The sequence below is a fragment of the Protopterus annectens genome, chromosome 5.part0, assembly GCF_019279795.1.
Source record: "Protopterus annectens isolate FY-2018-M chromosome 5.part0, PAN1.0, whole genome shotgun sequence".
NCBI classification, from domain to species: domain Eukaryota; kingdom Metazoa; phylum Chordata; order Ceratodontiformes; family Protopteridae; genus Protopterus; species Protopterus annectens.
The window spans coordinates 1,567,096,466-1,567,120,852 of record NC_056735.1 but is presented as its reverse complement, the minus strand read 5'-3'; the positions used below and the strand labels follow the sequence as shown (position 1 = coordinate 1,567,120,852).

The window sequence follows — 24,387 nt, the reverse complement described above, 5'->3', positions numbered from 1 at the left end:
TTATAACTATATGGTCTCAACCATATGAAGTTTGAGTTTTCAGTAATTTGACATTGTGGAATGAAGTGGAACTATATATATATATATATATATATATATATATATATATATATATATATATATGTATATATATAAAAAATCAACACACACACACACACACACACACACACACACACACACACACACACACACACACACACACACACTGCAGTGCCTACATTTCTTAAAACTGAAAAGGGAGAAAGAGAGAAGGGAGAAAGAAAAATAAAACAGGAGCAACTGTTTACAAAAGTATCCCCTTTACACTTAAAAACAACTGAAAAAAAATACTTTATAACAAGCAAAGAAAATCATACTGTTAAGAAAATTTTTTTTTACTTACAATGAACTTACTCCCTCCTTTCACCCAAGTATTTTTCTCAACATTAGTGACATGAACTAGGGCATATATTTTAAGGGCCCATACAAGTCCAACAAAGTCCAAAAAATGCAATATTTCCAAATGTTCTTTTTCTGTCAGACTTCGCAAATATAATTATTGAGCTATAATCCCACGCTTTTCCAAGTTACTGATTTTATTCTTGCTCATCCCACATATTCTGTCTCGGTTTTATTTCCAACATACTCTCAAGTTCTGGTCAACTCTCATGCTCCCTTCCTTCTCTCCAGTATTTTCTGATGAAACATTGGAAAAGGTTTCACTGGCACAGTCTCTCTGTGGTCTTTATTACCAGAAGGTCTTTATTACCAGAATAACAAGCAGCAGACTCTCCTCCTATTTCACAGCTCGCATTTTGCTGGACAAACTTTTCTATTTCCTCCTTAGCATGTACTTAATCAAAAAATGGTCTTGTCCCTCCAGGGAAGAATATTTTGAAGATAGCTGGGTACAGCAGTCTGAATCCAATGCCTAGTTCTTGACATTCCCTAAACAGTGGGACAAACGTACTCCTCTTCTCCCTGGTCTACAATGAGCAATCATTCTCCACGAACACTCTGCTGTCTCCTAATTTTAGTACTTTACCCTGCCACAGTTTTGTCAGAATCAACTCCTTCTACTGGTAGGCTGCTTTCTCATAGCCAGGTTTGGAGCATATACAGGATGTGCCCTTTCAATTAACAGCTCCTGCTGTGGAATACTAGTCCAGTTGCTTATTTGTGCTTTCACAAAATTAATACAGTGTTTCTTCCAGCTTCTCTAATACAGCTGAAAATTCCAGGATTTTCCCTACGTGCTCTGTCCTCTATTTCTATTATTTTTTTAAACATCCTTTCTTGAGCAGTCTCATATTAAGCCAGCTTTTTCTTTATTTCAACCTCTGATTTTTGCAGTTTTATCAACTCAACTGAACATATGATTAAAGCTTCTTCCATTTTTTCCAGCCTTTTGTTGTTTGAGATGATATAATCCATCAGTGGTTTATTTACTTTAACCAGATCTCTGTGTAGTTGTCTTATGCTTTGCTTTCCTCAAGGATGCTGGAAGTCATGTCTGGAGCTTGCACGTCTTTTTGCTGAACAGTTGTAGCACTTTTTTCAGTTAGTGTTTTTCTTCATCTTTTGTAGCTAGTTTTCCTTCAGTTCCTCTGTAATTCTTTTTTCCTGGCATCCAGGCAGTGCACTAACTAGTTACTGAAATTTACCCAGAAACACAACATTTCACTGGCCTTCTCTGCTAAGTTTCTGTTTTCACACTGGGACAGCTAGAATTAAGTTGTTACTCAATGTGTAGCCATCTTGGAAGCCCTTGTGAGGTTTCTAAGCTATCTCCAACTGGGAACAAAGGAGGAGCAAGGATTCCCTGGATTTTGTAAGATTCCTAATGGTAGCAGTTGCAAGCCAGTTGTCCAGATATGGGAAAAGCCAGAACCCCTGCAGTATGAAATTATCTGCTATGCTTTCGATGAACACTTGGATGGCTATGGTGAAACGAAGGGCATGGCTTGGAACTTGAAGTGACTGTCTCACAGCTAAATGCAGGAAAAACCTCCTGGAGTGTCTTTCTATTTTTATATAAATGGAACACATCCTGGAAGTTTATCAAGCACATCCAAACGTCCTTCCTCAATAATGATAGGATGGAATGAATCGTGATCATCCTGAATTTTGTCCATTTTGTATACTGATTTAAGTGAATGAGGTCTACAATGGGCAAAAGCTTCCCATTTTTCTTTGGCACCAAAATGAACATTAAGTAGACTCTGGACCAGTGTCGGTTTCATGAGATATGCTGGATGACTCTTGTCTGCAATTGTTTTATTTCTTGTTGCCCTGTCTTCTACTGTGTCGGTGAGACATTCGCAGGTTTTCTTTAATAAGAGGGGTGTTAAAGAAAAAGAATCATATAGCCTCTGTTTATGACTCTCTGCACCCATACACCTTGGGTGATGGATGTCTAAGCCTTGGGGTGCAGATTCAGGTGTCCCCAACTGCTTCCTGGATCGCAGGATCCTGGAAGACTTAATTTTGTGCTCCAGCTCTGCTGCAGTGGTGAAATCCATTATGATTTCCCTTCTGACTCTTGGGAGGTTCCACTGCTAGAAGTACCTAGTGCAAAGCTCCAAGACTTGAGGAACCACAATTTCTTACCTTCTTTCTGGTTTCTAGAGAAAGTCCCATGAGGGGTAGAAAAGTGTTTCCCAATGGCAGACAAGGTTTTGCTGTCTTGCTCAATTTTAGACAGAGTTTCTAATGTTAGGTCCAAATACTGTGGACCAGTTATACGAATCATTAATGAAGGATGTCTTTAAGTGATTTGTGGAGTAACAGAGATGCATTCAGCCACACCACTGAACACCTATTCCAGTGCCTGCAAATCTCGACGTGCCATCAGCCATGTTGGAAATAAGACACAGACTGGTTAGACAGCGAATGAATGATAGAAAATCAGTCAGTACAAATTTAGCTACCTTCCGCAGACAAGACCCAAAGAGCGACTTTGATATTCCTTTGGTTAAATCCCTCTGAAAGCATGTAATATGTGCCAAGCAATTCAGCACCCTGGGAACAAAGGTCAGGAGAGCATATACCGACCTTGCAAACCTATGCAACAGAATCTACAGCAGGACCTTTGCTCCAGAAGGTCCTATCTTTGGGAGAAACTAGAATTTTGTTATTTTTTTGGGGGACAGGTTCGAACACATTTGGTTCCTTCCACTCCAGCCTTGAAAGCAGGTCAATCAGTTCATCACTGGGAGGGGCCACCAAGCGGTAGAGAGGCCAGCTCCAAAAAAAAAAAAAAAAACAGGAATATGTATTCCTCCTAAGAGGGGGCACCGATGGACCACCCCCTCTTTTTGTCTGAATGATTCAAGGCTCTCAAATGAGGCGTCTTCAAGAGGGACCTGGGGGACCCCTCCTCCTCATCAAAATCAGTATCTTCAGTGAGGGACTCCTGAAGGGAGGCCACAGGCCACCTTTTGCACTTATGCTTTTGGTAACTGTGCTCTGGGGAAAACTTCAAAGCAGACTGAGACCAGAATGTGAACTGCCTCAAAACTGCAAGGGGCTGGCTGTCCTGACATGACAGGAAGTGATGAGAGAGGTCCCAAAGAACTCTGTGGGAGTACTATGAGATCCGAGTGGGGAAGGCAAGCCTACGCCCCTGACTGTGAGAGTAGTCTATCAAATGCCTTGAATGATGCAGAGATGATTCATGGGCACTACCCCTGTAAAATCTAAGGAACCTGAGAAGAGCAAGTTCCAATGAAGCTAGAGTTAAGTTGTTAAGAGCCAAGGTGCCGAGGGGAAGGGACAGATCAACTCAGACCCCATGACACTGGCTCCAACCGTTCGTGTTCAAGACCCATCAACATCCAAGACACTCAAGTCAAATGAGTCAGAGAAATCATCAGCATTAATGAAGTCTAGTCCTACAGATCCAACATGGGTTCAGGTGCCCTGACCCAAAGGTCAGCTCAACGAAAGAGTAACAATTAGAGGAGAAGGAGGAGTACGTCCAACCCTCTGACAGAGGTCAGTGCCCGAAGACCCTCCAGCTGGATCTGGGTCCTCAGGAACTTCATCAGTCGCCATTTGCCTCAGAGATGCTCCTAGAAGTCTGCACTGATCTTAAGGATGAAACCTTGGTAGAGGGTTTTGGCACCCTCTGGAAAGACCTTTCCTGTAGAAAGGGTGATCTGAGCCTGGGGTTAAACAGGTTCTTGAGAACCTGTTCCCTGGAAGTAGACGAGTAACAAATCTTAGCCTGTCAGTCTCCCAGCAGAGGCCAGATCTGACGTCTTGGAAATTTGCAGACTCAGACCTGATTATCCTGATCTGTCTGGAGAATGTTTCCTGGTGGAATCCTTTTCTTTTTGCTTCTCCTTTACCCAATCATTGCCCTTTTCTCTGTCCCTCTCCTTAGACTTCTCTTTATTCTTATCAGAAGTCTTCTTGAATGAAGGGGAAGAAAAAGACTGGGAGGAGGACTTATCCCACTGTGGCAGGGAGGAGCCCCTGAAGAATAAGTTAATTACATCCCTAGTAATAGCTCTGGTCGTGAAAGCAGCACAAGGCACAGCAGTCTTCGGCCAGGTGCGATGCCCCTTAACAATATACACAATTTACATGGGTATCTTGACTGAGGATTTTATGCCCACAAGAAATACATTTTTTAAAGCCTTCGCAATCATCCTGTCACCAACAAGAAAAAAAAACACAAGACCAACAGCAAAAAACTAACACCCCCCTGCACCCTGCTACTTTACATACACCAACTCTGAGATCACACTACATTGAGGAAAGGGCATATTCACTGAACCCACTGTTCCACAATCTTGCACTTAGCCAGCAGTTGTACCACTGAATTTCTCAGTGCAAACTAGAGGAACAAAATCAAAAACAATGGACAGACAAAAGCCCACAAACAGAGAGAGTTTTAAACATTGCTCCTATAAACAGAGAAAGTTACTAGACTCAAAGATTTACTATCAGCAATGACTTCAGGAATGATACCAAAAACTAACAAACATATGCCATTATATCCTAATTATAATCCTCATTTCCCTTTACTTAACAGGACTATAAGCCGTAAAGCCTGGTTTAAAGATGACACATGTATACAGCCCTTAGGCACAAAGGCTACATTTGTACTCAAGGTCACTCTGTCCTAATGAAAGCATGGATGCTATTCACAGACTATAAAGGCTTGATATTCAACAACTATTCTAGTTAAAATTAATGGTGAAAAGGAAAGCCACCTTTCAAGAAATAAACCAACATAATCTGCATCTGGATCAAAGACTGATACTGGTTAGTTTTCCAGTACACTTTGGTCCTAGTGAAGGCCCACCAGTTTTCTGGGTGGCCTTAATCAAAGTATACCCTTAAGGAAAAGTCTGGTCAGGTAGCCAGAGGTGGGCTCATATAGATGAAAGAAACTAATGAAAGTAGAAGCCAATCCTAAATATAAGCAGAAACTTGGGAAGGTAAGAAAGTACAACTGTGTACAAACTTAACATAACCATAGATGGTCAAGTAGATGCAGCAGTTCTAACTACTGGGACTTCAGCCACAGTAGCTTCACGTCTAGCCAGATTTCCAGGGCTTAGGACCCTTCCACCTCCCAGCCTCCTGAACAAATGCCTCTTAGGGATGTCACAACATTCCCAGTATAAAGCGGACATCTGTCCCTTCCATTTTTGAACCACCAATAGAAAACGACTGCAACCAACCAGGAAAAAAGCAAAACGAAAACCTAACAAGTCCAAGACCAGAGAACATTCTTCCATTTTTGAGCTTTCTTGCCCAGTTCTGCAAGATCCTATTGATCCTAGCCAAGCAGGAATATACGTGTACACACTATAGATCAATGACTTTGAGAAAAGGGTTCCTTTCAGACTATACAGACCTAAGCAGACCTGACGTTCTGAGAGAGAGGAGTAGGAGGAAGAAGGGGTAATTGTGTATTGGGATAGTACATCCCACCACAGGATGCAAAAGAAAAGAAAAAGGGGAATACTGGGAAGGACAAGTACTGAGAACGATATACATGAAGAATGTACAAATAATAAGAGAACTTACTATAACAGTAGATGTTATAGAGTAGCACTTCATCTCAGGAGTGCTGGTGAGTTTACACAATTCATATCAAATTATATACTTGTATTTTTAATATGGATTTACTGTATTTAAATTTGAGAGAGTTCTGCTGTTTGCAAAGTTTGGTAGGTACCACAGTATGTTTCATTAAAATAATATACTGCATCAGAACATAAATTCATGTTATTGGTTAAACTGTACTTAAACTCAGAATGTGTAATTTGAAGTTATGAAGTCTCGGTTAAGAGACGAACAAGCTTATTCAATCTATATTCAATAAAATGATCAGTCGTTTTGAATTGGTGAGCTTTTTTGTCTAAAGACATTTACAGTATCCTTGGTCTATTGGGTTTATTAGAGTGGCTCTGAATTGAGAGAGGAGGTGACAGCTGATGTGACATTCCAACCCAAAGGAATAAAAATCAAAAGGGAAAAATGGGGCTGATGGTACAGAGGACGTGAAACAGCTATTTCACTGACTGCACAGTCTTTACATTTTCTTCCAGGTTTGCTGCAAATCTTCACATTTTCTGGCAGGGTCTGAGTCCTAAGCATGTCTACTCTAAGATACTCCATAGAAGCCTCCATACTGTGCAGCCCCTGCATCAAAGCCACATCGGACAGAGTGCAAAAATACATTATCTCTCAGGGCTTTATCCTTACATCCTCCACCATCTGATTAAGATATTAGAATCCCTCAGAACTTGAACATATAGGTCTGGCAACTCAGAACCCTAAAAGACAAGGTGGCAGAGGTGTAAGCTTTCCTCTCCACAAAGTCAAGCACTCTACCTTCTCTGTCACTGGAGAGTGTTTTTGCTTGGGGTCCCCAAGGGCCCATGAGCACTATAACTGGATAAGCAACTGGGTTCTTGGGCAACATTTACACGAGTCAATGACCCCAATAAAATGGTAAGGCTTCCCTGAAAGCATGGGCATCCAGAATCAAACTGCATTGGTGAAAATATCTTCCAAATCTTCAAGTGGTGGAACAGCTAAGGGTTTAGGCTGTGGTAATTCAAGAAATCCACAGCTTCTCATTAGAGAAATCAGTCATTCTAGTAAGGGTGCCTCTAAATGAGAAATCCCTTGGTGGAGATACAGAGGATAATGTGTCCTTGGTGTCAGACATGTAGGAAAGGGAAAGGTGGCATAAGCCAGCTTGTCTACCTTCAAGTCTGAAGAATCGGAATCTTCGGCAGGTATGCTTCCCTCAGTTTAAGGAAATAAATGAAGCCCTCCATTAGTCTCATCAGGTCTTGTCAAGGCAACCATGAGTGGGCAGAAGTGGTGGTGGCCCAGCCAGCTCAGACTAAAGCAAGATATCATCTCCTGGCTTTGTACTTGGTGCTCGCCTGGCTAAAATTTCAGCCCCTCCTCCTCCAACATCTATATACAACCTATCTCTTCCTTTTCCTTGTTTTTAATTTCTCCTACTCGTATTTCCCATATACTTAATCTTGCTTTTAATCATTATTTCCCCTGCTTCCCATATTTACTCCACTTTTTTAACCAACACTTTTCTCACTCTCTCCTCTCTTCCTCCTTATCCACTGTTTGAATATTCCACTCTGACATTTGTTTTGAGTAATAAACTCTCACACTTATAACAAGTCAATGCATTTCAATGCTACATATTGTATTTATATTATTTTAATGATGGTATATCATTCTGTGTGTTGTATATGGATCATTCCACGTGTTACATGCGTATATTTGCATTAATCTATATATTTACAAAATATTGGAATATATCAATATGTATACGCATTTTTTTTTTGTTTTTGTTTTTACTTGTGAGCTCTTCTCAGAGTCTCCGATGAAAATGTATACAATTATCCAGTCAAGACTATCCCAATAAACAAATGTCAATAAATATACAAATACCATGGTCAGGGTGCCGTGTCAACTGCTGCCACCTCCCACGATTCAATGTCATTCTCCTACCTTCCACAGTCATGCCACAGCATAGCCGGTCTTCTACCATAAAATACACCTTTCTTTTTGGTGGACATCCTTGTTTCCCCTTGCCTTCTTCCTCTCTCTCAAATTCTCTTCACCAAGTCATCTTCTGCTCTCTTGCACGTGTGCCCAACCCACAGTAATCTGTTCTCTCTGACCTTCTCTGCAAATTGAAGCTACTTTGGCTTCTGCTCTGATGATATAATTTCATTAAGTTCATAGGTGAATCCTACGCTAAATGCCTAGCCAATAACTAGAGGTCAAAATCAAACCTTATACCGTTGTGTCTTTGACATGAAGACCTTTACCATTTTGCTAATTCTTTCTGTGCTACAGTCTGCATCCTACCACCTGTCTCAGACACTTCATCTCCATCACTTCTAGATTCTTGAAATATTATGCTTTCACTGCTCAGATTTCCATACCACACATACACCATTTATAAGGACATGTGTGGATGGACTGTGTCTGTGAAAACCTTTGATATGTTGAGGAAAGTTGGAGGGTCACACTGAATCAAGAGACAGAGGACCACCCACTGGACAACACCAGCTTATTCACCTGTATGAAAAATCTAACCAAAGCAGAGAGAATAACAATTTCTTTAGTTTAAATTGTGCTACATAAAGACTTTATTAACAGGCTTCAAGAAGTCAGTCTTACACATTTACAATACATTTTATATAACATTTCTTGCCACAGATATATATATATATATATATATATATATATATATATATATATATATATATATATATATATATATTTACCAAAAAGGTGGAGAAAGATTTACCCTACAAAAACAGTAGCCATTTTCAATAAAATTCAAATACTTATTTACATACTGCACCCACAATTAAAACAAAACTAAAAATTAAGCCTCAAGTACTTTAATGACTGAAGAAAGTTCAGGACATAACTTTACTGGAAAGGCTCACCCAGACTCTGCCACAGCTTGCTGTGAGGGAAAGGTTAGTTTGCTTTTGTTTTCTTTTATTTTGTATTACTTTATTGCCTTTTTCTATTTTGTATACTGTGATTTTTTTTACACTGTGTTTTACTTGTATTTCTGCTTTTAATTACATATTAAAACTGGAAAAGAGACCACATATCTGTCTCTTGTGAGTCAGACAGAATTTTTTCACACCCTTCAACCCTGTTACTTTTGTGTTCTTAAATGCTACTGTCTTTAGAGCTGCTTGTCCCTTATGTTAATTTGACCATATATCTTCTTCCCTCTCTCCTTTCACTGGTTGGTGTGAGTAAGCACAAAATTATCATTTTGTGAAATCACTCCCTTTCAACTACTAAAATTTATTGGCCATTCCACTAGATCCCCTAGTATTGGAATACAAAAAAGTGCCCCCCTCCCTTTCAATCTATCTTGCTCTTTTGAAAATAGTGGCTCTCCACTTAGACAGCTAAAACTTCAGTTACCCCTTTTCATCTCTAACTACTTAGTGCACACTGCAGTGTTTAGGATAAACCATTTTTTTTATCTTACCTTTAATCATCTATTGCAAGACCACCAGTTTATGAAGAGCCCACATTCTGCCTCTCAGTAGTCACCTTGGGATTAGTGGTTCTGTTTTCTTCTAGTGATAGAAGGAGTACAGGGACATTATTAGCTGAAGAATGCTGATCACCAGAAAGCCTAATAACTGCTTTATAGGTGATAGCTTGGAATCTGTGCTTATATTCTAGTCCTGGTGAGAGAAGGAGCAGAGTGCATGGATTCTGACTGTTTCTGGTTGGAGAGTGAGTGTCTGTGTTTAACGTTCCTGATTGGTCTGGCTGCTAATCAAGGCATCTACCAGGAAAATACTACAAGCCTACAGACCCTTGCATCATCTGGGACAAGACTGTGGATCACCAAACAGGATGTGGCCTGCTTCTCTTCTTGGGATTGGTGTTAGCATTTTGCTGCTGGACAGAGAAGAAGCAAAGGAGCTTTGTATCCCAACAAAGTGAAGCTGTGGTGAGACTGGAATTAGTAGTAGCCAGGCAATAGCCATTCATGCGACTCCCCTCTTTTCATCATTCTTGACAAGCTAATTCTTTGTTTTCTGTAAGTACTGCTTGATTAGTTTCTAACTTCAGAATATCTGCCTAAATACTGTATCCTTAAATTTTCAGGGTCTATGAATTATTTTCCTCTCAGGTGTTTGGCAGCCCTCTGTACAGATTAACATCTTGAGTGACATTTTTCCTGTAAAAAGCACAATTTAAATTTCTCCAGTACCTAGTTGCACACAGGACAACTAGTTTGCAGTGATAAGCACTGTCCACATAGTTGCAAACTGGATACTCCTGACAGTGATTGATATTCTCACTCCAACTGTCTAATCAATAAAAAAGGATCTGTTGCCATGGATATGAACTTTCCTACTGTCTCCATACCAATTAGGTGGATATGGGCATCCTGAGGTAATGTAGAAATTGCCTCATGTTTACTGACAACCAGTTAATTCTCAAACAAACCAATATGGTATGTAAGAGATGTATTTTCACAATGTCAATGGAGGCAAAACTCTCACATAAAAGTATTCATAATGTCAATAAGGTTGCCAGTAGTACACATGCTGCACCCATCACACACAATTCAAAGCAGACATACTGACCCACATATGCTGAGGCACTTACGTGTAACCTTCCTAAACCACAAAGACCTTCTACATGAAGTACACATAACAAATACCCTCAGCAATCCCTAATGAGTTCTATCAAAACAACATCCACATCAACACACAGAGGTAGAGGCTCCATGAGATGTAGCTCTAAGCCCAAAAGGCAAGCCACCACACAATCCAACATTCTATTCATTGGAGACTCCATCGTGAGACACACTGATGTCCCTCTCACCAGGCTGAGTAAGGAGAAAGTTAAGGTCAGTTGCTTGTCAGGGGCTAGGATCCACAACATTACACATGCACTCAGGTCACTGGACCACAATTACCAATATGACTCAGTCATAGTCCAGGCGGGCATAAATGACCTGAGATACGCCTCCCTAGACTATATGAAGAGAGACATCATGGAGCTCTCATAATGTGAGTCTCAGGCTGGTATGAGCCTAGCACTGAGTAGCATTTTACTTTCTCCAAGGATGATGCCAAAATACGAACAAAAGATGACTGACTTTAGTAACTGGCTTAGTTTCTAGTGTCATTCTAAGGGGGTGCAATATTTGTCAGCATGGAAGGAGACGGTCAACAGACCACGCTGCTTTGCCAGGGATGATCTGCACCTCTCCCCTCTAGGCATTCGAATATTAGCTAAAACACTGTCTTCCCCAACAATGCCTTTTTTAGGCAATGTCAAACTGAAAGTACTTCCGACATAGCAAATCAAAACTAAGAAAATCTAAAAATATTACTGCTCAATGCTAGTCTAAACAAAAAACTCCACTCCCTATAAGCTCTCTTTACCCTATGGAATGCTGATGTCTGTGTGGTCACTGAGACATGGTTTACAGCTGTGGACAGCACACAAACAGTGCAAGGTTATAATGCCATCCACACATTTAGGCCAACTACTTCACAGGCAGGGACTAAAGTTGGCGGTGTCTCTATTTACATCAAAAATAAATATACTTCAAGGCTGGTCAAACAGGACAATGCACTTGAGCTGCTCCACATTCAAATCACCATAGGTAAAATCCAATACCACTTCCTTGCAAGCTATAGGTCCCCTCTATGACCCAGGAAACCCATACCATGTATTTTAACCATCCAACCCAATACCATATTCATGGGTGACTTTAACTGCCCCACTATTAACTGGGAATCCTATACAACATCAAACGTACATGCACAAAGATTCCTGGATTTAAAGACGAACTCCCTGGACCAGATAGTCAATGCACCAACCAGAGGTGTAGCCATACTGGATCTGGTCCTCACTAATATGAGAGACTGCTGCACACCCCCTACTGTAATGCCTTCCCTGGTAAGGTCAGACCACAAAATGGTCTCCTTTGAAGTAAAAATAAAACCTGGACCCAGGTAAACCTGGAATATTCAGGAACTATTCTAAGGCTAACCTCCTGCTATTAAGTGAGAACCTGGCAAAATTTCAAGCCACCATAAACCTCAAGAATACTGCTGCCTATGCAGAACTGTTCACAGAAACCCTATACAAGCATGTTAATAGCTGCATAGAGGCAGCTGTACCCAACAGGAAGAAGTACAAAACTAACTCAAAAAACAAGCCACCCTGGTGGAATCACAAATTTAATAGGCTGTATAACAGGAGGAAGAAAATCATAGCAAAAATTAGGAGGTGCAGCACCCAGCAGGATAAAAGCACTCTCAAACTAAACAAACAACTCACAGGACAAATAAAGTCTACCAAAGCCAAATCTGAGGTAAGTTTGGCCTCCCAGGCCAAGGACAACCACAAAGCATTCTTTAGCTATGCCTGTTACCTCAAAGGCAATACACAATTGTGTGCAGAGCTCACTGTAAATGAAGCCACCTATATTGAGTCAGAAGATATAGCAAACCTCCTGGCTGACAAATTCAACTCCAACTTTACCCCTCTCTCTCTCTCTCAACCTTCCCTCAGGAAATATCAAATACAACTCCCCCTACTATCACTAGGGAATAGGTCCTTAATGGTCTCTCAAACCAAGAAGACTGCATCAATGGGCCCAGACAATATCTCAAGAAGCCTTCTAAACAGCATGAAACATGACATATCAGGGCCTCTGGAATTACTATTAACTGCAGCCTCCAAACTGGCTTTGTGCCTCATGAATGGAGAAAGGCAACAGTCATCCCTCTGCACAAAGTGGGCCATCTACAGACCCTGGAAACTACTTACCCACAAGTCTTACTAGTCTTGTATGTAAAGCCATTGAAAGAATCATCATGGAGATGATGAACAGCGATACAGTAAACCTCCAGACACTGAAACCATCCCAGTTTGGTTTCGTCAAGGGCAGATTATGCCTACTCAACCTGGTGGACTTCTTTGGGAAGGTCACCAAAGCAATAATGAGGGCAAAATCATGCACACCGCCTACCTTGGCCTGGCAAAGGCATATGACACAGTACCCGACCATTTTTGACAAACTCAAGGTACAAACCCGTACATCACCCAGTGGACAGCCAACTGGCTCACAGACAGGACCCAAGAAGTTAGAATTGGGGAGTCCATCTCTACAAACAGGCCAGTCACAAGTGGAGTCCCTGATGGATCAGTCCTTGGACCGCTCCTTTTTTGGCATTTACTTCTTAGAAGTCAAGGCCAATGTCAGTGGTCTCTGACTGACTAAATTTGCAGATGATTGCAAATTAGGAGCTGTCACTGGATCTCACACTGACACAAATGTTCTCCAGGAGGGGCTGACACAGACAAACAACTGGTGTCAGAGCCATGGACTAAAACTAAATGCCAAGAAATGCATAACAGTATTCTTTGGGAAGTCATCCATCCCTGGTAACTATCATATTGACAACACACCCTTTAGAGTTGACTCAGTAGTCAAGGACTTGGGGACACACAGAAATAGTAATCTAGCATTTGACCATCATGCATCTACAGTGGTGAGGAAATCATTCTATGTTGTGCAATTTATAAACAAACGTATGGCATCCAAGTCCAAGGAAGTCACTGTTCCACTGTATTCGGCATTCATCAGACCTACATCGAGTGAAATGCCCCCTTTGGTATGTACCTAACCAGGCATATCCAACAACTGGAATGTCCACAGAGGTTCCTCACTAAAAGAATACAGGGAGTAAGTAAAATGTCCTATGCAGACTGCCTCAAGGCTATATCCCTACATTCTGTCTCCTACAGGCTTTTGAGTGGAGATCTATGCCTGGCATACAGGGCATTACCACTGTAATGGACCTCTTGCATATCCACAAAACAAACAGCACCAGAATTACCCATTCTAAAGACTTAAGCATTGCCTGTGATATAAACAGGACCTGCTGGAGAGATAGGTATGTATCTCAGAGACTACCCTTTCTATGGAACAGGCTCCCCTACCATGTGAAGCAGAGTTCCTACTTAACCCAATTCAAGTGAAACTTGGAAAATTGAATGGGAAACCGGAAATTTATCCCTGTTTTTGGCATCTAGGTCTCTAAGGGACACAGGTAACCTGTAAATGGCTCATCTCCCAGGTCCATGCTTACACTTATCAAGGGTATTAGAACTTGTCAGAGATGTTGGATGCATGGCTAGGCTAGGCTTAAAAAGGCCCTTCTGGTCACTAGCATGGTACACACCTATGAACATCAGTAGTTGGACTACTCAGGAAATATAGTCAGGAATCTGAACTAGATAACAGTGATTATCACAGCAAACAAACTGAGCTGAGTCATGCAAGGGGACAGCACTGCAAGAAAACATGTAGGGATCTTCATGTTTTGAAGGCGAGTAAGCTCATATTAATGTACAGCAATAATGACTTTCCTGAAATCACATTCAAATTTACAATTGTATTTCCCCACATATGTGACCTACTATAAAACAAGACCATCATTTTTATTCACATTCCAAATAAATTTTGAACACCATGCTTACAATAATCCACAAATATCAATACAGCAATACACTGACTGCTTTTGTGATATGAAGTCAACAATACTGGAATGCAAGAAAATATTACTGTAAGATTACTCTACATCACCAGGCGCAAAGAAACAGCATACTTTAAAAATCACCATTAACAAAAGAATGTAAGCACCAACTACTCATCTCCACTAGAAATATCGTCATCTACTTCACCTCCACAGCATAGAGGGACACAGCACTGACTACATGCAGCAGGGGACGAGACTTCACTTAAAGGCTCAGATGCTTATAGCAGCTGGCCTAGGGCAAATCAGCCACTGTTGCCTCAACAATGCAGGTGGAAGAAAGCTATGGTGGCTTGACAGATGGATGGCACCAAGTGTTGCACAAATGGAGACTGACACTATCAAGCTCACACTAACTGCATTTGCACTGTAAGCGGAGAGGAACCCAGCTTCGCCTTGGATGACAGTGACAGTAGACTTCAGACGAACTGTCAAAGGGGGGATGCTCCCACATAGAAAGAGGGTAATCATCCTGCAGGACCAGCAAGTGGTCCACTACCTATCACCCGACCCCTGCCAGGTGACAGGGGTTGACCGATTCCTGGGCAGTAATGAATGGGCTGTAGGGCTATTGCTTCGCCCAGTAATGCCCAGCTCCACTCCCCATCCTCAGATTAAATGGATTTTGGAAAAGGTGGTGAGACTCTGAGGAGAGGGGGGAAAAATACAGTCAGCTTTAAGGTGTTACGTCAATTTATTTCACTAATCTTAGTCTACAAAGTACTGCAAGAAAGTCTGTTGTACCATCTGTGTAGTAAGGAGAAAATTCAACAATTCTCACAAAAGCATGCTATGAGGAACGGCCATGCACTACTGGTTATGTTATTATATCATCAGCTTTTACCCCGCCCCCCATTAACCTAGCCAAAACCCAGGCTACAAGAACAAGGGTAAATGAAATATATAGGAATACCTCACAGTAGAAGATCAACCAGTATGTCTTTGGAAGGTGGGATGAAACTAAATAACCAAATGAATAAACAAACAAACAAATAAATAAACAAGCAAGCAAGCATTTAGATATAGACAGTGACTGCAGATCAGAACTGAATATTGGACCCTGGAGTTGTGATACACACATCAGCCATGGGTCACCAAACTATTCTTACGGGACTGTATAAAATTATCTTAACAGTTAACACGTAGAGCTTGTTTTTATTCTTTTTCTTAAATGATAAAAAAAGTTCAACAGAAAAGTGACTATGTCAAACTTCTGTTACTGCACCTGCACAAATACAGAACATTTCATTCAGTAAAGTTAAACATGAACAAGAGAATACCAAAACAACCTGATGTAGAGTTACATAATTTTATTTATTTATTTTCTCACATTTTATTTTATATGTTTGACCCTTCCCAATCAGACCATCAAGCCCCTTACATTTCTGACCTACTCTCTCACCCACTGCCTAAATGATGCCACACTATCAGCTGGGGGAAAACAGTGTAAAGGTGAGCTGTTGTGCTCAGCTGGTTCAGATTTTTGCTTTATGCACTACCTTTTGTCATACCTTGGTGTGTTTTAACTTACCTATGGCAGGGCTAAGCTCCCAATCTCTATTACGGCTTATAACCCTAATGGAAAACCTTATTCCCTCTCTGGATACGGGAACCAGCAAGATCCAGCTTACTCTTACCCAAACCTCACCCCAAGCTGATTCCTCATGGTTTGATTCCAATAATTAAACCCATATCTCCTGCACTACATTCAGTGCACAGCAGGCAAGGTTAGGTTCATAGGTTGGTACTAGGCTATCTGCCCGAAGGCATTTTATAAGCCTAGCCAGAATGTGTTGGCTTTTGTCACCCCCTTAGATTAGTTCCCTGTGCCTCTGTCCAGCAGAGCCACTGAAGTGATCCCCAAGGAAAACTTTCTGTTTCCCATCCACTCGTCAAGGTTTCTTTTGAAGAATGTTAATGAGGAGCTCTGCCTAATGTAGACAGATCTTGTTCCAAATCATGGGAAGTTTCTGGGACAGGAATCTATCCCTCCAGCACGTCCTATTTATTGTTGTGGTGAGGTTTAGATCCCTTGAGCGTGTGGCTCGAGAGGATAAGGTTTTCTTTAGGTGGAGCATGTCCATCAATTCTGGGTTGGACATGGCCTTGTATGTCAGGCAGAGATCACCTCTGAGTAGGTAGTACGCAACCGAGTACAACTGGAGTTTCTTCAGTCAAGCTGCATAGGGCATCTGTTTGAGGCCAGTGATCCTCTTGGTGAGGTACTTCTGTGGTCTTTCTAGCTATTGCAGGTGTCTTGTAAGGTACATCCCAAATGGAGAGTTGTACTCTATGATGGGTCTGATGAGTGATGAGTAGAGGGGCACAATGACCTCTTTTGATCTGGATGTGAAACCTTTTGTGATAAGGTGGGCCACGTAGAAGGATTTTCTAACCACTTTGGCAATGTGATTATCAAAGGTGAGACTACTATCTACTTGGGTCCCCAGATCCCTTATTACGTCTTCCGTATTTAGGGGACTACCACCTATGTGGTAGTTTGTGGGTACTTTGTTTTTTCCAAAGGGGATAACTATGCACTTTTTGGCATTTAGCTTGAGGCCATTTTGACACCAGGTATCCGTTTCAGTGAGACCCTTTTGGAGGATGTCTGTGTCAGCCGGAGAGAGTCAATTATAGCCCCTAGTTTGCAGTCGTTTGCGAACTTGGTCAGACATAGTCCTCCTGTGCTTGCCTGTACCTCTGAGAAGTATATGCCGAACAGGAGGGGTCCTAGGACTGAGCCCTGGGGAACGCCACTTGTAACCGGTTTAGAGCTGAACCTAGCTCCCGCAACTCTCATCAAGTGGGTTCTGTCCGTGAGCCAGTTGGCAACCCATCTTGCGACGTAGGGGTTTATGTTCAGGCTGGTGAGCTTGTCTATAATACCAGAATGGGGAATGGTGTCGAAGGCCTTTGTGAGGTCTAGGTAGGCTGTGTGTACCACCTTTCCCTCATCTATAGCCTTGGTAACTGTCTCAAAGAAGTCCTCCAGGTTTAGGAGGCATGATCTGCCCTTAAAGCCAAACTGGGTAGGGTCCAGTGTTTGGAGGTTCCCAATGTCTCTGTTAATGAGTTCCATGATGATGCGCTCCATAGCCTTGCAGACCAAGCTAGTCAGGCTTATAGGGCGATAGTTCCCGGGGTCTGTTGTGGCTCCACCTTTGTGGAGCGGAATAACCGTTGCTGTGCGCCACTCTATGGGTGTGTAGCCTGTGGAGAGGCTGAGTTTGAACAGTGTGTTTACGTGAGGGGTTAGTTCATCTTTGAGCTCGTGTAGGACGCAGCTTGGGACACCATCCGTCCCATTGATGCTGTGTTTTTGGCTTTGGATAGGGCTGTTTTACCTGAGTGCCTGTGATTTCAGGGACTCTACATTCTTCTGGTATGGATATGGGCCCTTTTGGGGGTGAAGTTTGCGCTGAACCTGTCTGCCAGGATGTTGGCGATATCGGTTGGTTCAGTGTATTTTGTGCCTTTCTGCACTAACTCCGAGCAGATCTGAGCATTGCCACTTAGATTCTTGACATAAATAGCGGTTAGCTAACAGAACTAACACAAAGACAGACCATCACCTTTGATATACTTAATCAGAAGGTTTGAGGTCAATTGCCTTTCTATACCTGCCTAGTTTGAAAGACAACAGACACTGCTGATCAGATATGACTCTCATTAAATTAATTACTGCCATGTTAAAACTTACGCTGATCAGTGTTAACTGTTGCTATTTCACCACCATGTTCTTGGCTTGCCAATACATCTGCAGGTAAAAAAGTCAAAACAAATGTGTTACAATAACTTTAAGAAATGAGTGCAAGTTATTTTAAGAATTAAAACATTCGTGCTTTTAAACATTTTCTGCCATGTGAAATGGATATTTTTAAAATGCCCATAGTTTGTCAAAAAAGGGTAGTAATATAAATTGTGTTGTTCATTTTCAACTAGCTTCCTGTAAAAATAGTCAATATTTAATATTTAGTTATCAGAGTTTTTACACAGGAAATGTCCAACGAAACAATCCTCTTTACAGTGGAGTCCCATGGATATAGCTCAAATAAATTAAGAACATAAGAGTTACTTTCAAAATATGTACGCATTGTAGAACAGACACAGGACCCTAAAATGCAAAACATTACAAATTTCAGAAAGCGTAACAAAAAATAGCTTCATTAAGAGGGATGAAATCTTGTCCATGGGTCAGGTGACTTGAGTTTCAATAGTAGCTCAGACTTCCACTGGAGCAGGTGTGATGAGGACATGCTCGCCTGGAGTGGGAGTGGGAAAGAATGGCACCGTCCAATGCCACAATCCCACAAAAGAGGCACAGTGACACAAAAACAGCCCTGGAGCAGTCATTCAGTCACCAAGCCACATATACATTAGCCTTCAGTACAGCTGCATGGAAGCGTGAATTGCATGGGGGAGACAAAGTGGCTCCTGCTGTGAAGGTGATTACTTGTCCCAAGTAGGGGAAGGGTTAGGTTTTATACCATATACCCTCACTGCCATTATACCCACAAAGGCACAAATAAACCCACATGGCTGCATAGATGACAGCTCCTCCAGATGGCTCTCAACCTTGTTGCTGAGGACACCCAATGTGTGAAATGAACATGCCCAAGTCCAATCAGGGGAAGTATGAAGGCTGGCATGCACAGAGACAAGTAGCACACAGAAAAATTGGTTCAATAAACTATTAAGTGATCAGATACTTAACTAGCAGAAGGTAAACTGACTTTTTACCAAGTTTACTCAAGTTACCTATGGGCAGAAAATATTTAATAGCAATGCATAATGTAATCGATCACATTGTGAACACACAGACTTAATTCACATGTCAAGTAAACATCATACAAGAAAATACCAGTGAATATTCACTTACATAATTTGTACTATGTTTTTATTAGATTACAGCATACAAAGTTGAAATGAGTTGGAATGTACTGTTTAAGGCAGTTCTGAATGCCTTCAGGTCTGTACTTCAAACTAAAAAGTAGTTTAAAAACATTCTGTTCACATTTGGGCATGCATCTTGGTATATGATGAGTCATGTGCGGTGATGCATTTCGCAATCCATCTCCCCTATGTTTGGGTCATTATTTAATAAAAAGCTTTGCAAATCTTTTTACTAATCTAGAGCCTAAATAAATGTATACAATCTTGGATGACCTCACAACACAGTCCTCAGAAATGGATCAATTAAAGTCTATGGATACACAGCCCTCACCATCTCTATGATGATGCCAATGGATGGATACAGTAAATTTATATTGTCACATTCTTAAGAGTTCAAGAGGATTTTCATTGAGACATGGACCATATAAATTAGGAATGTTAATGGGGGGGAGTACATTTGTCATTTAAGCAGTCTTATGCCACAATGCACAAGGTAAGTGAAAAACATGAAAACAGTTTTCAAACAGTAATGAGATGGCATCATCAAATTTATTTTTTGTTCTGGAAAAATACAGCTGCGTCAGCAACTTACCATAAAAAGTAGATATTTGAGTGTGTGATAACCTCTGCAGTAGTATTTAACAGATTTTGCTGAAAGTGACGTCTGATCTACCAGACAAAATTCCACTGCTTTCCTTAGATGTCCCCATAAATGTAGCTCTTCAATGTCTATGTCTTGCCAATGTATGACATACAAGAAATGGAAATTTAAAACATTTTTAAGCTTTTTGGCTGAAAAGCATTTAGTATAGTAACTTTCTCCAGGGATGTAAAAGGAGGAAACCCCCTGACCTCTACCCACAGGGCCGGACAGGACTGTAGCCATATTTTATGCACTTGCAAAGAGCTCTGTTCGGCAGGGCAATACTGAAGTACCCTTAAACAAAAAGTTGAAAAGAAGGAAAAAAGAAAAAAAATGGTTTCCCCAGAATATTCAGTGTGCCCATAAGCCTTAGGTTGAAAAACTTACTCTAGACAAAGTCAGGGGGTTGACAGTGGGATCTGACACATCAGTGGTGATCCCCTACATGAGCATCTACTTTTATGGAGAGATACTCACACAACTACTACAATTGCCATACGGACCACCAATTCCACAGTATTCTTTTCTAAACAGGGAGTACTAAATCCATATAAGGAATACCAATAAGGAGATCAAAGTAAGACAACAATGGCTCCTATTTTTAGACAGCACGTCCAGTTTGTAATGCCTGGAAAATATGTGTACTAAAATGCAAGTAATTGCCTAAAATACCTCGAGCTGACACTGACACATTCTTAACGAAGACTACAACAGTTTCAACTGCTTTTCCAGTGAAGTGTATCCTTAAAGGTGCAATGCAATGTTTTGCTACTGATTCACAGCAAAAAAATAATAAGCTAACCATTTGTCCATTTCACTTAGAGAAGAGCACCAACTTCTCTTATCATAGAGAGAGAGACAGAGAGAGTTCATATGTCTGTCAGATGTCTTTGGTTACTTTAATGAAATACATGAATGGTCAGCGAATATCCAGGAGATTCAGGATTCTCTCAACCCTATTTTGATGGTCAGAAGACATGCTTGGCAGTTGAATGGTGTACTTTACTGCATCTTAGACACTTTTATCATGCATTAAGGAATTATCTAAATGCTGAACTTATCCATATGGAGTACAAAACAAGGCAACAGGGCTCCTTTTGCATCAGGGCTCTTAGCTTGAACATTCTTCTGGCTGAAGGGAATGCAACCAGCAACAATACTTTTCAAGACAGCAACTTAAAAGAGAGGGAGACACAGCAAGCGAGGGAGAGAGAAACAGAAAGACAGATTAAAGCAATGGGCTCAAAGGGCACCAATAACAGCCTCTGAAGTACATTAGACTCATGGAGTTAGAATCTACTTCTTAGGCAACTTCAAATATAGAACCACGTTTATTACTTGTTCTACTAAGGAGCACAAGGTCAAAGTTTTATAGACAAGCATAATGAGATGACTAAAGTACATCTTAACAGAGGTACAGGGAAAAACACTAGTAAACAGCAATGTTAGCTGCAGCACTTGATGTTCCAAGAAATTCTGGATTGCCGATTGGCTCACAGATAGGATGCAGAAATCAAAATACAGGAAGTTACTTCCAGTCCCCAGTGGAGTTCCCCAGGGTTCTGTGCTTGGAACTCTTCTGTTTGGCATCTTGTTTTCTGAAATGTTTGCCAATACCAAAAGGCTTTGGCTGACTAAGTTTACAGATGACTGCAAGCTAGGAGCAGTCACTGAATCCCCAAATGACTTAGTCATCCTGCAGGAAGGTTTGTCACAAATAACTGGTGCAAAAATCATGGACTAAAACTTTATGCCAAAAAATGATTTACTGTATCCTTTGGGAAGTCACTACCCAAGGGCACTACCACACTGACATCACACCCCTAAGAGTTGACACAATTGGTTGGAATTTGAGAACTTGTGTGGAGAGCGACCTAATTTTTGACCAACATGTGTCCATTGTTTTAAGAAAGTCCTTTTATATTGCTCAGCTTATTAACAAAGTGATTGTGACTAGATCTAGGGATGTCACTGTCCCCCTCTACTCAGCCCTCAGAAGGTCAGTCATTGAATACAATGTCCACCTTGGCAAGTATCTGTCCAGACACTGCAACAACTGAAATATCTAACAAGGCCTAAAAAGCGTGTCCTACATGGAGTGACTCAAAGCTCTGTCACTGTACTCTGTATCCTATTGACTGCTAAGAGATTACCTATGTCTGGCATACAAGGCATCCTCACACCCAATTTTGATGGATTTACTGCACATCAGTAAGTCAAATAGTATCAGAAACACTTGGTCTATGGATCTAAACTTCTTCTGCAATAAAAGAATGATTTGGAGGGACAAGTACATCTTGCAGAGGATACTGCTGCTCTGGAACAGACTCTCCATCCACATAAAACAAAGTTCATCCCTATCCATATTGAAGCGCAATTTGAATCTACTCATGGACACAGAAAAAAATTACCCCATGACTGCCCCCTGTACTGTTAATGAACAGAGGCAGCTCCTAAATGCTTTATCCTATGCTTGGATCCCCTCAAATGATCTAAGGTATGATAACTATATATTACCTCTAATGAGAACAACTGGCATCAACTATGGGATGGGCAAGGCCAATCTCTAACCAAAAGGGATAGGTTAATTCAAGCACAAAAAGGGGAAATTAGCTAGTTTTAAAATGGCCCACAAGGGCAGCTAGCCTGGTACTTGCCTGTGAACCTATAAGAAATACTTTTCCAGTAAATACATCACAATAAAAATCTCTTCAATTTGGCCAGGTATGTCTTCCTAGTACCAGGTCTTCTACCTTCTTTCTCCACTGTCTGCACTACTTCCACTGAAAGGATATTCTTGAATGGTTATCTGGCTGACAGATCAAAACCAACTTTTACTCAATCCCAAAAAGAATAAGCCATCCAAGCACGAAAAACTCATTACTTGGGGATACACAATTGTACAGATCATGAGAAACATGAAGGAGGTGGGGATTCAGGGGGAGAAAAAGGATGCATGGCAGTGGGTGTAAAGACTGTGCTATGTGCACTGTAGTGAGGGACAGATTATATGGATGACATATAACACATTCTGGCATGATATCACAGCAATCATTTCACATCACTGCACACAGCTGTAGGTAGGTAGGGTCCAGTGTGGCTGTGTTTTTTGTCCAGTATGGATAGTTCTGTAAACACACACACTGAACCACATGTGTTCTTAAAGGCATACTGAGGCTTTCAGTGTTCCAAAAGAATGGCAGCACACAGGCAAATTTACACCACAGAAGTCAAATGTCCTGCTGCAGGCCCCAAGGACGTATGTTACGTGTATTATGCACATGGGATAAGTCAGACAAGGCCTTCAGGGACAAGAATCATCAGGAAATTGTGCGATAAATAAATGCTGTTGGTGGACACAGCTTCACAGTGCTGCAAAAGCAACATAGGGTGAAAAACATGATCTTGCATGCAAGGAAAAGGGGCACAAAAGATAGCTGTTGCCATGTCTACCACCAGAGTTGTTCCTACAACACAATGTAAACTCACAAAGACACAACAGTTCCTAATGACAAAGGTGACATGACAAGACACTACTGCTGAGGTGGTATGAGTATGAGAGATGGACTGGTCAGAAAGTACAGTTGTGTACACTTACTATAAATGTAGATGTTAGAGTGTAGTCACTGTCGCAGTCATCACACTTGGGTTATCTGCCTGCAGGTAGGCGATCCGAATACCAGAATCTTAGTATTTCTGCGTCAGATGCTGCCACTTCTTCCATGACGTCAGGGGTATAAAACAGGCAGCCAACGCCATTACATCAGTTTATCTTGCCCCTAAATAGTTAGTATATGGTGGGGAACACCACTAGTAAAAAGTAAATACCAATGCCTTTAGGAAGAGCCATAGAGAGGAGAGGTAGATAGAGAAAACCAGGGGGCTGAAGGGAAGGAAACCAGAACTGCAATTTGGGGAGTTAATATATGGTGGGGAACACCACCAGTAAAAAGTAAATACCAATGCCTTTAGGAATAGCCATAGAGAGGAGAGGCAGATAGGGAAACCAGGGTGCTGGAGGGAGGGAAATCAGAACTGCAACAGTGAATACACTCTAACATCTACATTTATGGTAAGTGTACACAACTGTACTATGTTCTTTATGATTCACTGTTGCCGTCATCACACTTGGGTTGATTCCAAAAGCTGAGGAAGGGTGGAGGCAGTCAAGAAGTGTTAGGGCTGGCTAGTAAGGCCTTGCAAGACTGCTGTAGCAAATCCAGCCCTGGATTTGGAAAATATAGGTAA

The 24,387-nt window shown here is 41.3% G+C and overlaps 1 protein-coding gene across 1 annotated transcript in view; it reads right to left on the bottom strand.

The window, feature by feature from the left end:
- The window catches only part of GABPA (GA binding protein transcription factor subunit alpha), a gene marked incomplete in the record, with an annotated part of 677,711 nt that overhangs the window by 250,130 nt on the left and 403,194 nt on the right, over nucleotides 1-24,387 (bottom strand). The window contains 1 exon segment of the mRNA XM_044071362.1: nucleotides 18,304-18,360. Within this exon segment, the coding sequence (XP_043927297.1) occupies nucleotides 18,304-18,360 (57 nt within the window).